Below are 16,582 nucleotides of genomic sequence, written 5' to 3' on the forward strand. Positions count from 1 at the left end.
ACACAATTGTGTATCTCACCCAAAAGGTAACAAAAGAAAAATGTTTTCAGTAAAATACTATTTCAGCAATTCATGCTGATTCACGTGTAAATATGGAGCAATTTGCTAGATAAAAATTAATGATTTGCTTTAAATTCACAAATTCATTTTGAAAACTTCACACAACAGAAGCTTTAAAAATATTTTACCCTCAATGCCTTTATTTTGTCTCTGCCGCTGTTTTCAGTCACAGCCTGTCATGTTCTTTCAGATATTGAACCTTTCAAAAAGTCTTGCATCACTGCACCATTTGTATTAGGCAATCCACTGGGAGCGAACTGATCAAGAGGTTTTCTCACAACAAAAAACACACAATCATAGAGGTATTTTAACATAGAACGGTCATTTTCTGTGTATGTTGTTGGCACCGATTGCTTTTCAATCTGTAGGGAAAGAAGTTTATAGAAAGGTAAAGATATAAAAAAAGAACACAATTTAATTATTTAGAGACATCTGTTACAGTAACATATCAGCATTACACATACATGTAGCAACTGCAGAAAGCTTACTTTCAATAAAAATATATTTTAGGAAAAACAGAGACGACTCAATACCACATTTTTGTTTTCCAGAGCTGATACCAATATTGAAATGTTCAGTATTTGAACAATTACTAAATTTTAATTAAGCTGCATTTATCAAAGTGCCTGATTTAAGACAAAGATCTAAAGTACTTTGCTCAGACTGGTAACATTTTCACTCTGCTATCGTAAAGGTAAGAAACACAACAACATGACTAATGAAAACTGAAGCTTTGTTTTACTCAAATGAACTATAAAAATATTAAGAGTACTTTTGTACAAAATTAAATTTTTTTAATAAAGGAAATGTAATTCTAGTTTGATATTTACATATCAGGAAAATCAAAACAAAAATAATAAAATCTTTATATAGCTCAACCTAAACACACATGTACACGTAACTGCCTTTTTATAACTTTTACAGGAAATAAACCGCATTTTTTTGTAACTATTCAACCATCAAAAAGGAGTGAATAATGTGAATCTGAAAAAAGACAAGTGTGGAACTCTTTAATTTACTGAGGTAGTGGCCTTACCTTTAACAACTTTAAATCACTAGTAATCAACCTTTTTTTTAATATATATATTTCACTGTGAATGCTTTCTCTTACTAGGGAAACAAATTATACCTTAAAAAAATCGGCTTTTCAAGTTTTCTCAGCTGTCTGCCTATTTATTCCTTCATCAATTATATTTGAGGCAATGCCTCTTACTTGCCACACTAGCGCTGTCAAATAAATTTGAAAATAGTTTGAAGACTCTTGACACTACAGGTAGAGCTGTACCATTATAAGAATTTTTACCTTTTTCTCACAGTGCGTTTGTAAAGGACACAATGTTAATGACTCAAGAACTGTTGCTTAAAAGAAGCAAGTTAAGACATAAAAACATAGTCCTAAGCAAAAATGCGATTCTCTACGTACACAAAGTGCTGGAATTAAAGAGAAAGCAGAGATGGAAACACTCTGTACTACCTGTAATGCACATAACCATAATAGACAAAATTGATCAAGATTGTTCAATCACATCATCAATATTTTTTAAATGAACTTAATTGATTTATACATATTTTTTCACCAGGTATGCTTCTTTTTGCATCTGTGAATGAGGAATGGTGTAAACTACAACTACAGTTTGTAATTCTGACATTGAAATTCTGGCTGCCGTTATTCATCTATGTATCAGGTAAACAAATAACATCATTCTTATTAATGTTTATGTTCCTCCATCTGCAAATGGTGACTCAGCAATGGAAATGATTCACTCATTTTGAAATCTGCAGGAATAGATGGAGTCATTTCTAAGGTCTTTGCTGACAAACTTTGTGGTTTCTTCTGTCACCTGTTCATACTGACTCCAAGGCTCCAGAAAGCACAGCTTCTATGGAAAATATCCTGCATTGTTACTGTTCCAAAGAAGGCAGGCACTTCTTCACCTAATGACTATAGACCAGTGGCAATTACATTTCACATGAAGACCTTTGACAGGCTGATCCTGGACCTGGTCCTCTTGTGGTAGACCACCTGGAGGATCTACTGAAGTTTGCCTATCAGACAAAGATTGACAAGGAGGATGCAATTATCTATCTGCAAGGTTTATTTTCACCTGGACAAAGCTCAGAGATATGCAGGTGGATGAACCTATCATGTCCTGGATAATGGACAATCTGTCTGGCAGACCGCAGTTTGTGAGACTGAAGAACTGTCTCTGATACAGATGTGAGCAATACCAGAGCACTACAAGGAACAGTCCTATCTGCTGCACTTCCTTTCTTTGACACACTAGCACTGAGTTCATCCAGCAAACAAATTATTCAGTGTAAGTGTGTGAAGAAACATTACTGGAACTCCTTTACAACCAATAGCAATATGACTGCATAATGCTTCACTGAGACTGTGACTACAAAGTCAGAAGTTTTACTTTCTTTGCAATTTTCTTCCTTGTCATTTTGGTGTGTATTCAGACCATAATGTTTGTATGCTTTAAAAAGGTAAATTTCCTTCTTGGGGCAAATACAGTCACTTAGTTCTTTCTTTCTTCTTTGTTAAGATGCTTTGTCAAGCACATTTGTACCGATCTCTCTTTTGGGCTCCTAAAACAACAAAACAGATGTTTAACGGCAGACTTTGTGCCGTTTGTATTAATTCATCTGTACTTTTATATCTTCACACATTTTTTCCTAAAAAAAATTGTCTTTTTTTTTAAAATTGCATATTTTTCTCACTCATGGTAAAAAGTGCCATACTCATTGATTTTGTGAAGAAAAAAAAAAAGTTAAAAAGTTTCAGGTATCTCGTGGAAGACACATGCTTTATTAATGACACATAATTATCTAATTGTGTAACAACCTCCAAAATTGCTGATCGTGATTGTCCAAAAAATGTTACAAAGGGTGTAAGCTGTCATGTTGATCTGTAATCTAGGTGTGGTGTTATGGGTCCACAGCTCTTCCAGCAAAGGCCAGTTTGTTTAAAATAAATAATCACCGCGCTAGCGGCTTACAAGGGGGCGTAATGGCTGTAGCGAGCCGCAGGGCGATCTGCGGTGTGGGCGTTTCTCACCTAAGTGCACAGGTAAGAGACTGCCCACATCCGTGATTGTTCCTGTAGCTAATGTGCTGCAGCTGCTATGTCCTTTGGCATAAAGGGAAACACGAGCCGGTTAAATAGAAAAAGAAAAGAAAGGAAAGAGAACGGGAGGTGGTGAAAGAAAGCAGGAAGCAAGCAAGCAAAAGAGAGAGAGAGAGCATCCGCCAGTGCGAGTGAGTGAGTGAGCGAGCGAAAGCAGGCTTGCGGCAGCCGAGCAGACAGCCTGGGGTTAGGCCGACACCCAGGGCGTAGTAGTGGTTGTCGCTCCCGCAGAGTTTTGTATGAAGGATGGGAGTGTCTGGAAGGCGGAAGATTCTCCGCGGATGGCAGCAGGAGTCAGGACTTGGGATGTGGTGTCCTCCAAGTGAGAGCCTTGGCCGTTGGAGGAATTCCCAGGTCACTGTCAGGGGGAGCCAACCGGAGCCAAGGATCGGAGAGGCAACTGACAGTAACAGTAGAAGTAGGCAGAAGGTCAGCTGCATTAAGAGCGTCTCGCCTGTTGCAGGGCCCGCATGGGAGAAGCAGGTGAGACGCTAATGCTAACAGAAAAGGAGCATCGGGCATGTCATTTGTTTTTTTTTAAGACTGCTTCATGAAGTGCGTTTTAACCTTGTTTTAAAGGATTGTTGTTTTGTATTTTAATCTCCACACGTTTCTTTTTATGGATTATTTATTTACTGAAGACTTCTGAATTGCACAGCACTTTATTAGAACACTGCTTTGATTGTCTCTTAATAAAAGCACTTTGCACTTTTGAACCATCCCCTTGCTCAAATGTTTTTGCCTCACTGTCTAACTCATCAGTGACATTACCGACGGTGTTGGGTTCAAGGGCTCCCTAACAGCCGATGGGAGCACGGAGCTGAACCCGCATCGTCACACTAGGGTGAAGCAGATGTTTTAATTTTGATTTCATTTTAAATGAATGTAGAGAAAAGCCAAGCAAAATGACACCTTTTATTGGCTAACTAAAAAGATTACAATATGCAAGCTTTCGAGGCAACTCAGGCCCCTTCTTCAGGCAAGATGTAATACAGAGACTGAAGTTCCCTATGTTTATATACACACTCTAGGACCGGGGTACTCAATAGGCGGACTCCGGTCCGCATCCGGACCCAAATACGGTTAAATCTGGACCGATGCCAAAACAAACATGCAAATTTAATCATAATCCAAATGAGTTCTCAATGAAGTGCGCAATTGTGATTCCGCGCGATATATCTTTGAGGTTTCCACTCGGTTTGGTTGCTTCATCTATGTCCAATCACAGCAGTTGTAACAGTATCGTTCCCACTACTCCCCGCCTCCCCCCCCAATACTCGCTCGCTCATTCACGGCAGCCAGATTTATGTACCGGTCACGTGCTCTGGGTCAGGCCGGTGAACAGGCAGTATCATCACTCGCAGGCAGTGCAAATTTCGATAACTGAATTTTTTTTTGCTGACTGAAAGTGAAGATGGCTGGCTCAAGACAGTACATTGATAAGAAAAGAAAAGTTGATTTTGAAAACCGCGAATTTAAGAGTGAGTGGACAGAAAAATATGCGTTCGTGCTCCCCATGGGAAGCAGAAAACCAATGTGTTTAATCTGCAACGAGACGGTAGCAATAATCAAAAGTGGTAATGTGAAACGCCATTATGAAACCAAGCATGCACATTTCGAACAAAATTACCCTCAGAACTCAGAGGTAAGGACCATAAAAATAAACCAGCTGAAATCATCATATGAAGCTACAAGCAGTGTAATAGTTAGATCAGCCACACAACAGGAGCGGGCAACAGAATCCTCACTTAGAGTAGCATGGGTCCTGGGAAAAAACAAGAAACCCTTCTCTGATGCTGAAGTAGTCAAAGAGTGTATGAGTGAAGTGGTGACTGCTCTGTTTGAAGGGACTCAAAAGGATGAAATAATCCAGAAAATAAACCAAATACCCTGTTCTGATTCCACTGCTGCAAGACGAGCTGAAATACTCGCTGATGATTTGCTTGAACAACTTAGTTCTGCTATAAAAAAAAGCCAAATTCATTTCATTGGCTGTGGATGAATCCACAGATATCACGGACAATGCACAACTCATGGTCTTTGTCAGATTTTTTGATGAAGAAAAGGGAGAATTTCATGAAGATGTTTTGGGTCTCACAAACCTCCATGGACACACAAGGGGGGATGATATCTATGAAGCATTGACACAGATGCTTAGAGACAGAGTGATAGACCTGAAGCATGTTGTTTCCATTGCTACTGATGGCGCACCATGTATGATTGGGAAAGAGAGGGGATTAGTGTCACGCTTGAGAACTCACCACCCTGACCTCATGGCATACCACTGCATAATTCACCAGATGGTTTTGTGTGCCAGCCTTGGAGAAAGGTACTCAGAAGTCATGACAACAGTCATGAAACTAGTCAATTATCTGAGAGCATCCTCTGCTTTGCAATATCGTTTATTGCGCTCATTTCTAATAGAGGTGAATGCAACATTTGATGATTTGCTCCTTCACAACAATGTCCGGTGGCTTAGTAAAGGCAAGGTACTGGAGCGTTTTTGGGCACTGCGGAAAGAACTGGAGACATTTCTGTTGGATCAGAAGAGTGCAAAAGCCAAACCGTTTGTGGATTTCATGAAGAATGATGAGAAAATGGAAATTGTTGCTTTTCTAACGGACATTACTTCCCATCTTAATGACCTTAATATGAAGCTCCAAGGCAAAAACAGCACAGTGTGTGACCTCATGTTAGCTGTCCGTGCTTTCCAGAGGAAGCTGGAGGTGTTCAAATGTGACTTACAGCAGGACCTGCTTCACTTCCCAAGACTTTTGGATCAGACTGCAGGAAAACATCACCATCACAATTATGCTGAATTCCTGGACAAGCTGATTAAAAATTTCCAAACTCGCTTTGAAGATTTCCCTTTGGGAAAACAAGTCTTGCTGTGCATCGAAAATCCATTTCTTGTCAAAAATATTGCAGAATTCTCAAACGAAGCCACAAAAGTCTTCCAATGGGCCAGTGCTGCTTCTCTGCAAACAGAGTTAATTGAGCTACAAGAAAACCTAGCACTGCAGGAATCTCACTGTGACCTTGTCACCTTCTGGACAAAGATGGTTACTGAGGCAGGTGTTCCTCTCCTGCAGAAGATGGCCCTTCAAATTCTTACAATGTTTCCCTCAACGTACTGCTGTGAATCTGCCTTTTCCACTATGAACATGGTGAAAAACACATACCGCAACACCCTCACCAATGAACATTTACATCAGTGCCTCCGCCTTGCCCTCACACCTTTTATGCCCAAGTTCAAACAATTGGTGGCACAAAGAAGGTGTCACCTTTCACACTAAAAGGCCTACCATTTCATTTTTTTGTGTATAGTTCTAAAGTTTGGGGATTGCCTTTTTTTGGAGTTCTCTATTTGGAATTTGACTGTCACTTTTCCGGACCTCAGACTGAATGGAAATTTAGTAAGTGGACCTTTCAAATTTATATTTGAGTAGCCCTACTCTAGGACAAGAAACAACATTGGTAAATCTTTAAATGAGAAATTTTAAATGTAAAAAATTAATAGATTCATTCAGGCTAGGGTTAATTTAACAAGAGAGAAAAGAACAATGTATTGTCAAGATCTCTGGATAAGATAACTGTCCAACAAAGTCTTTTGAAGCTTGTAATGAGTTTTTTTCAAAACAATGTGGACCTTAGACAGGTTGTCTGTCATTCTGAGAGACGTAAACAATCCTCACATCTGGCCATAAAACTCTTGTCTCTATTCAATCCATGTTGTAATGTATTAAATTTTAGCATGAGTTTAACTTCCCATTCTTTTCTCTCTTGCTGTGTTTTGAAGTTGCCCATAAGCACTGTGACTTTAAAGTCCCTCTCACAGTGTCCATGGCTGTTGAAGTGGGCCGCTACAGGAACATCTGTGTTGCCGTGTTTAATGTGGAACCTGTGTAAATTCATTCTCTGGCGGAGTGTTTGTCAGTTTCTCCAGCCTGAGTTGCCTCGAAAGCTTGCATATTGTAATCTTTTTAGTTAGCCAATAAAAGGTGTCATTTTGCTTGGCTTTTCTATACATTCATAATGACTAACACGGTACAACACCCTTGTACTACAGATATTTTAAATGAATAAAATATTGTGCAATTTGGTTTTTATATGTTTTTTTTTAATAAGTTGTTAATATTTTTTAATTCTAACAGCCCAAGTTACAAAAGTGCCCCATTTAAATCTAGAATAAATCATGAATGAATTAATGATGACACTTAATAAACTTAAGTAATTGATAAAGGGTGTTTTGATGTACAGTCTTTCTTTTATAAATCGTAATTTTCTACTTTTATCTATTCAGAGAGAAACAACATTTTTGAGAACTTTTGTAACCTTTATTCTAGGTTAAGCATATTTTAGAATAATTGATCAATTATTTATTACCAGCAGAGATCCGTTTGGGGTTAATATATACTTCAGAAAAATGTTTCTGAACATTTTGATGGTCCATGGTGAGCAGAAAAGAATCCATTCAGTTAGCGACACTTCATCAAAAACTCACAAGAGACAATGCATGTTGGGACAGCTTCATGAGTGCTCAGCGCCCAGTGGAGTGTCCCTGAGATGGTTCTATTTTTGTCGTTATCGCTGGACTGTACTGTAACTTGATTTTAACATTTAATCCTCAGAATATTACATGATATGTTTAATAAGTAGACATTTTTGCTTATTCATTTTAAATGTTTTCACATGATAGTCTTGCAAGGATAAAACATTTTTTTCATTTTAGTGATAAATATACAGTAATTGTATTGTGATGTCTTCATGATTATACACTGATAGTGTATAATGCTTATACTTTAGCCTGATATGGACTATTATATTATAAAATGGACATTTAGTTTACCAAAAAACAGGATTATGTTTTGTGAACAGAGGAGGATTGTTGTGAACGTACATTTTCACGTTTATCATTTAATTTAAAATGAATTGTATTTGTTCATTTTCTGTTGAAATTTTAGATTTTACAAATTTGACTTAAACTAGTTGTTGAAAATTAACAACTTTGCATGGTGACATGAAGTCTTTGTACTGTAATAATACTGTAATGGTTCCTCTGTTATGTTGCCATTTTTAAACATAGTTTATTTGTGTTTAAATATATTTTAAGGATTTCAAAACTTAGAAATACTATTGTGCATTTTAAAAGAGAATTAGTCATTGCCTCACATTCCATGATTGCACTTCTATGGGGGTGTGGGACTGTTCAAAGTACTAGGAAAAGAAATGTAAGCACAATTGATGACCACCACTGACCTGCTTGCCTTTGTAACTGAAGGCAACCTGATTCAAGTGACCATGCATTACAGTGAAGAAGAAAAGAAATTCAAAATTTCTACAAGTTTTCAGTAATCTGTATTAATCAATAACCTGATATAACTAAGGATAAATCTAATATTTTTACTTATTAGAAAGCCAAGCTGGCCACATTTGCACAAGGCTTGTCTCCATTGAAGTTTTAATTTGCTTTCTGTATTTTAAAAGTATGTAGTCTTAATTATAGTGGAACATTACCTAAAGCAGTCACATTGGTCATGTGGTGGGGCCAAATTTTTAAAAAGTAGAAATACAGCAGTGTCGGACTAATCAACCATGTCTTTGTGAGACTTCATGTTCTTTACTGGTATGCAATTGATCACAAAAATAAACAAATACAAAATGTATTTTACCAGTACAGCACATTGATTTTTTTAAAGTTAAAAGCCTCAAATCTCAGCCCATGTAATAGTCAACACCTAAACAATAATCCATTAGCCTAACAGTCCAGTTTATCTCATCTTTGCAGTGAAGAGAAAAAGAATGAGGGGCTGGAGCTTGATGCACAAACACACTCCTGCTAGGGTTACTACAGCCACAGTAGGATTCTCCCAACTTTATAGTGTATTACCAAAGGAGAACTGAATCAGAGCACTGAAATAAAGGACTTCACAATATTGAGCCATTAACGCCTCTCCTGCAGCTTTAGTAATGCAATTCGGCATTCAAACACTATCGCGCTGACAATCAAAGATTTTAAATTTTGATTCATTGGTCCAAGAAACTTTCTTCAGTAGTCCACAGATGGTATTTTAAGGCCCTATGTTGTAGTCTAAGGAATGGCTTTCTAATTGTCACTTGCCCTGTCAAACCTGCAGCACAAAGTCTCCTCTTCACAGCAGAAACTGAGACTTGCTTTTTCTGACCACTGTTAAAAACTGTTCTTGAAGCTCTTGTGGTATGAGGCGCCTATCATGCAAGCTGGCGAACCCTCAAAAACTTGTCTTCTGATTGGGTTTTTACTTTGGGTCTGCCGGATCTCTTCCTTCCAGTTTCCAATTGCCTTTAGATTGTGTAGGACACCATTGTACTCACTGACACTTTGATTTTTTTTGCAATTTCTCAAAATGAAAGGCCTGTACTTCTAAGGGTAATAATGCTCTGTCACATTTCATTTGTTAATTGCCGTTTTCTTGTCATTATTACTGGAATTTACAACTCTCTATAGTGTAATATTGTCCAAGTAGTACTTCAAAGGGTGAGTAACACAGTCTGTTCCAAGTCTGCTTTAAGACAGACAAGGGTTTTTAAAGTAATCAACAGATGTTGGGACACCTCTGCAAATTGTTTTACTTCAACTTTCAAGCCTTACGGTAATTTACTTTAACTGCTGCATAGTTTAAAAAAATCACATCTGTTTATTAAAAATGTAGTGTATCCAGAATAAAGTAATATGGTGCTATGGCCTTTCCAACAAACAAGAGGCTAAAACCAGGAACCTACTCAGATTAATATTAATTTTCAAAACAAATCTAAATACGATTTAAAGTTACAAAAGTTCCTTATTATAGTTACAAACATGCCATTTACAGGTTCCAAAAAGGCCCTAACATCCATCGGTCAGACCTCCTTTGTAGATACATTTATTAAGTGAAATGACTGAATTTGTTGGAGAACTGGATCAGATTCTTACTTTTCTTTTTTCTGATATTTGATTCAGCAAACTTTTGCTAGTACTGGCCTGATACTCATACCATGCATGGATTGGAGCCATCTAAAATTACAAGATGAATCCCATTACACTTGCATAAATCTGTGTGACATTTCTCTGCCTAAAATTATAATTCATAACACCTTCATAAACAGACTTGAATTCTAGGCATAAAAATTAGATGTTTAAAACAAATTAAATAAAAATATAGATACATCCCTAATACAAGCATATAAAAGAATGAAGCATCATGATCTGTGTTACACTTGTCCTTATGGCAAGTGTGGTAGCAACATACTTAGCTACCATACTTTTTGGGGGAAGTACCCAGATGTTCTCAGGACAGTTGAGGGATTTAACTCCTTCAGCATATCCTGGGTCTTCTTCCCAAGGTCTTCTCCCTTGGGATGATGAAGTGTTGCTGCATTTTATGCTTGCTGATGGAGACTTCAAGGGTACATTCTGAATACATGCAAGGCCAAACCATGGCACATGTTTTCCTCCACAAGCAGTCACACCATGCAAATGGGACAAAATGGATAGGTCCTTAAAATCTTTTTACTGAGGAGATGTCAAAATAATAGGCCAAATGTTTGCCTTGAATGCTACTGTTCTTTAAAAAATATTGACATTAAATTTTTTTTAAAAGTTTATTTAGAGTTTTTTTCTTATGATGTTAGTATACTGCACAGGAAAAAGTCTACATCTGTCAGTAGAGTGTTTCCATAAAACTTTTTCAGCCTATAGGCTTTTGAATATTTTGCTAACACACACATCTGCTATGCTTAGAATAATATATTTTAAAATATAGTTTTGATAAAATTTCAAAGATGGTCACAGTTGTACGTTTACTGTTGGATTGGTACTGACAGCAACTTTGGCACCAAGGCAAATCCTAGCTCACAGCTGCTTTGTTTCTCCAGCCAACACAGTTAATGTGATTCCATGCCTCGCCTTACTCAAGACATCACTCAGAGGACCACGGTTGTTGGTCTCCCTCACAGTTTCAAAAAAATAAACATAAGAAAATTCATTCTGACAAAATACATATATTTAACTGAAGAGCAAGAGAAACTCACCTTAATGCAGTTACCTTACAGTACCGGTATACCACACAGGGCGGCACGGTGGTGCAGTGGTAGCGCTGCTGCCTCGCAGTTGGGAGACCTGGGTTCGCTTCCCAGGTCCTCCCTGCGTGGAGTTTGCATGCTCTACCCGTGTCTGCGTGGGTTTCCTCCGGGCACTCTGGTTTCCTCCCACAGTCCAAAGACATGCAGGTTAGGTGGATTGGCAATTCTAAACTGGCCCTAGTGTGTGCTTGGTGTGTGGGTGTGTTTGTGTGTGTCCTGCGGTGGGTTGGCACCCTGTCTGTGATTGGTTCCTAACTTGTGCCCTGTGTTGGCTGGGATTGGCTCCAGCAGATCCCTGTGACCATGTGTTCGGATTCAGCGGGTTGGAAAATGGATGGATGGATGGATGGGTATACCACACAGCACTAATATATACACACTTACACACACAAAAATTGCTACAATGATGGATTTTCATTTTCTGAATTATCTAACCATTCTGGTATTTTTTTTCTACCCAAAGAGTATTCTTTATTTGTCTACAAACTACAAAATATATTTCTCACATTGATCTGTAGTTTATTAGTAGGACAACTGATAATGTATTTTTCGTTTGCTAGCAGACAAAATATTCTTACCTCTATTTTGAATCCAAACTTTAAAATTACAGATTTTATAGCTTCATAACTTAATTCTATTGACAGTTCATTTGCCATGTTTTCAAAGTGATACAGCAAAGGTCCTAGAATGAATATAAAAAATAAAATGTTATATAAAGTTGGAAAAAGAGATTATAGAACTATTTTTTTCCAATAGTAACAACAATACTTAGAAACATGCCACATAAACCTGATAAAAAAGCAACCAAGAAGCATATCAGAAATGATGATTAGTGTGTGATCTGTGATGTTTGGCATCTTTTAAATAGCAGAGATAGCAACTTGAATGCCAAATGCTACCACAGTTTCACATGATAAGCAGAAAAGGAAAGCGGGAAGCTTATGTGAAAAGATTTCAGAATTTGTACCCTTCAATTCTGAACAGACCATGATAAAAGTAATTTCTTTCATTGTCCATTATTTTTATACCTACAGGAAATGTGTGATTGTCCAGTAATGATGGCATTTTGTGGTGTCAGACTCTTCTTAAATGGTACATACTGGTTGATAGTGTGGGAAAACGATTAGTAATCTGTATTGGCTTTGGCAAGTCTACCTCAGTGCACCAAAATATACATGAAAACTACAGAACTCTCCATGAAAGGAAAGCAAGAAAGTTGAATGATGAATAAAAAAAAATCGATCAAGAATCTAGCATATATAGAATGTTTTGATAAAGGAACAAACACTGCTAAATTTAGCAATCAGTAACAAATATTTTGTCATTTCCAAATAGCAACAACTAGTTTCTCAGGGAAACCCTACTACAATTAACTCTTTCAGGGCGGATGTCGACTTTTGTCAAAATTCAGGGGTAGAGGACAAGAATCAGCTGCAAACTGTGACTAAACTCACTGTTCTATTTTAGTTTGACTCTCTTTCCTAGAAGGAAAGTTAGCTTCAGTGATCTGACCTTGATTCCCTGTACGTACATGAGTAGCGAAGAGATCTGGCGAGAAACTAAAGTGAATGAGCAAAGCAAAATTCTCCGTGAATGATGTTTTGCACACTATTGTTGAATCAGACTCCGATTTTGATGCAAGTGATCTGGAGTTGGAGATCGAAAACAAAAGTGAGGTACCAGCATCAGCCGATTGTGGTGCTGAACACGTTTCTGTAGCTGATGCACTTACAGCAATGTTCGCCTGGGAGGATCGCCACTTATGATCACACGAGGTACAAACCGGATTGTCCACTGGACCCACACAACTGCTGCTGTCAGAAACCATGAACAGACACCAATATCAACTACAGCATGCACAGCAAGAGACATTTTATGTTGATTTACTGTATGTATGAAACAATTTCAGGAAACTGAGATCTTTGGAAAAAATATTCAGCCCTCCAAGAGTTAACAAAAGAAAATTTCAAAAAGTGTATGGCTCAAAGAATTGTATCTATCTATCTATCTATCTATCTATCTAAACTATTGTTTGTACAGATCTTCAAAAATGTGTTATGGACAGTTGAGAGACTAATAATATTGCACTCAAATAATGACCTATGTAATCCCAAGCACATTACATTTCACCTATGAAATATGGTGGAGGTAGTGTCAATGACGAGCGTGATCATGTCTGAAACCAGCTTACTCCTTTTTATTGATAATGCAGTTGATTACTGTACTAGCCAAAATAAGCAGTCAGCACACACATTATGTTAGAAAGAAAACACAGGGAGTCTCAGTGAAAAGAACTATGTTATATACAATTACAATGACGCAAAATACATTGCCAATGCAACCAAGGTGCACACTGGTAAAGAAACAAAAGGTAAAGTATTAGATTCACAAAGCTTATTGGTTGATATAGATCTAGTCAATCAAGTTTTAATACTGCTTTCATTTATGTCAAATCATAATAGTTTTGAAAAATTAAGTATAATAAACATTCACCACATATGCACAAAAATACTCGGAAACAAAATGCACCATAATATTTTATAATTTTTATTTTATATAATAGTCATTATGTAATTTTAGGTTGCTGATTTTGTTGCCACTGACACATTGCTACCATTTTACTTCAATAATAGACACAAGAAGTCAAAGAACTTTAACAGCAGTCAGCAAAATACGGGGAAATAAGTCTTATCTTTTAGAAGACAAAAAATGTATAATTTCTGCTGCACAGTTCTAAATCACCATCACATTTCTATATGTACTGTATAAATCATGATCTGACACTGTCTTTTACACAGCTGTCCTATTAAAAAAGTGTATAGTGAATATGTTAAATTAAGAGATTAGAAACAAATTATTTTAAATCCTCAATGTGTGCCTTCATGCTGCTGTTTTTTCTACCACTCGGTACTGGATAGAGATGATTACATTTTCACATTTACTTGTTCTGAAATGTTTATATTGTTTCAGTTTGTTGTCGGATGGGAGAACATTATCCAAACACATATTTTCTAGACTGCATGCCCTTACCTGAGGTGATGATGAAGAGGTTATCAATAAAAAATTAATATTGCCTAAAACAGCACAATTGTTATATTTCTTTTGCAACAGAAATAAAATGGGCTTCCATACTTATCATCATCTGAACTTTATCAAGGAAAGAACAATGCCATCTCTATGCAGTATTTTCAGGAGATGAACTGCAACATTCATACTTCTAGAAGCTGGGCTTTGTTTACAATTAAATAAATGCACACAACTGTTAAAAAAATATTAAGGATACTTACATATGAATCAAACATTGTATTATGTATGTTAAAATTAGTACTGGGTGAAACAGCAGCAGACTTCATCAGATGAGACGATCAGTCATGACCATATTGAAATATTCAAGTAATTAAGATATAATATTTTTAAAAATTATGTAAATAGATTTGCGCAACACTTGTAAACACTTTAAAACATACATTAAATCAAAGGTAACTTGAAATCTGTGTTTTATTTTTTAAATTAGGAAATGGTATGTAAGATATTTTAAGTTCCAATTTGCATGAATAAGGTATAAAGTACTTCGAGATGTCAGCAACACCCAAAAACCATTAAGAAATTTGTTTTTATGTTATCAGTGATATGTTTTTATTTCACTTCTTTGGTTGAAAATTACGCACATCAAATAACTACAGTTAAGAAGTAAAACCAAGTAAATAAGTGATATTTTCTTTTCGTATAAATTTTCTAAAAAACGTTGTGCTCCTTATGTTACATTGCACGACTATTACTTTTTCTATAATTTGAAATGCAAATCTTGGAAAAAAAACATTACCTAAATTAATCCACACTCCTCCTGGTTTGAGAATTTTCCATATAGTGTCAATGTAATCAATGACATTATGTGTTGTGTCAATAAAGAAGCAAGTTGCAATGCAGTCCCAGGAACCTGTCAAGTTTAAAAACACATTAAAAGGTCAGATGAAATGCCGACTTGAATGTTCACAAATGTGTTGCTTCAAATTGCTTTGATTTTTATCAAGAAACAAAAGCTAGATAATTATAATACAAATATTGTACACATGGAAAAAAGAGATACAATACATTTACAAAAAAAAAAAATTTACGTATAAACAAGTCAGCAAACTGAGTTCACTTTTTGTACAATTTGATGCTAAGATCATTCAGAAGAAAGTCTTACAATAAGAGACTAGGATGCACAGTGATAGATGCACTACGAATATGGTGCTGTTGCCTTGCTGATGCACTACAAGGAGTTCATACTGGGTGTTCTGACCAGGACTGAATTAGATCTGTCACAAGACAGTGTCCATACAAATTATATAGGTTAATAGTACAATCCCTAAAGCAAACATAATGTGGTGGTATTTTCTGAAGTAATTTGTTTATACAAGTTAGACTGAACTGAGCAGGTCATTTACCACATGGCTCACATTTAACTGTGGGACAAGTCGCGTCAGGTTTAGGGAGCACCAAGGCCTCTTTTGGGAGAGACTGTGATGTGTACCATCATAATGATTTGAATATGAATCAGAGGGCAACAAATGCATTTGGGAGGGAGTATGTACAGTTATTCAACAAAGGCAACAGGCCATAAATGGTCACTGTTCAATTGTACTTTTTTGTTGATAAGAATGATGTACAAGAAGCATGCGGTATAAATCTCCCTGAGCCCAAAAATACCATTTTTGAAGTTATGTCTCTGTGTGTGTGTAAACAAGACAATTTGAGTACACTTTTACTTGGGTCAACCAAATTTTGCATACAAGTATTAGATACAAAACCTAGATTTCTATCAACTTTTCGTAGTATTTCCATTAACCGGAAGTGGTGCCTTACTTTTTATTCATGAAGCTGCACAGCCCAATTTATTCAACTTTACTTTTATAATAATTGTTCAATACTGTATATTATTAATTTGATTTCATTTGTTGTTGATGGTTCTTTAATGTACATAATATAAAAATATAATCATTGTCTTGCGGTTTACTCCTCAAATATTTGTGTATATGAGAAAGTCTAGGGGAGACCACTCTCGATTTTGCCCCTTTTTTCATACAATGTATCTAAATATTACATAACATGTTCTCAGAACTGAAAATGCCTAATGCGAATAAAATAATAATACTCTTACATAAGAAGAAGAATAAAAAGAACTGAATTGAATTAAACAGCAATAACTATGTAATATATACAGCACAATACATATTCTTGATTATAAGTTGTGAAATTGCAGGTGTTTCAAGTTTCTCCAAATCTATGGTTCAATTTATATCACGCTAC

The 16,582-nt window shown here is 36.5% G+C and overlaps 1 protein-coding gene across 1 annotated transcript in view; it reads right to left on the reverse strand.

Moving 5' to 3' along the window:
* Positions 1–16,582, reverse strand: part of carnmt1 (carnosine N-methyltransferase 1) — a 42,994-nt gene continuing 26,412 nt past the window's right edge. The window contains exons 6-8 of the mRNA XM_028802357.2: positions 15,114–15,227; positions 11,869–11,972; positions 1–422 (exon numbers count right to left, since the gene is read on the reverse strand). Coding sequence (XP_028658190.1) covers positions 237–422; positions 11,869–11,972; positions 15,114–15,227 — 404 coding nt within the window. The 3' untranslated portion in view covers positions 1–236. The remainder of the gene's footprint in view (positions 423–11,868; positions 11,973–15,113; positions 15,228–16,582) is intronic.

This window comes from Erpetoichthys calabaricus, chromosome 5, assembly GCF_900747795.2.
Source record: "Erpetoichthys calabaricus chromosome 5, fErpCal1.3, whole genome shotgun sequence".
NCBI classification, from domain to species: domain Eukaryota; kingdom Metazoa; phylum Chordata; class Cladistia; order Polypteriformes; family Polypteridae; genus Erpetoichthys; species Erpetoichthys calabaricus.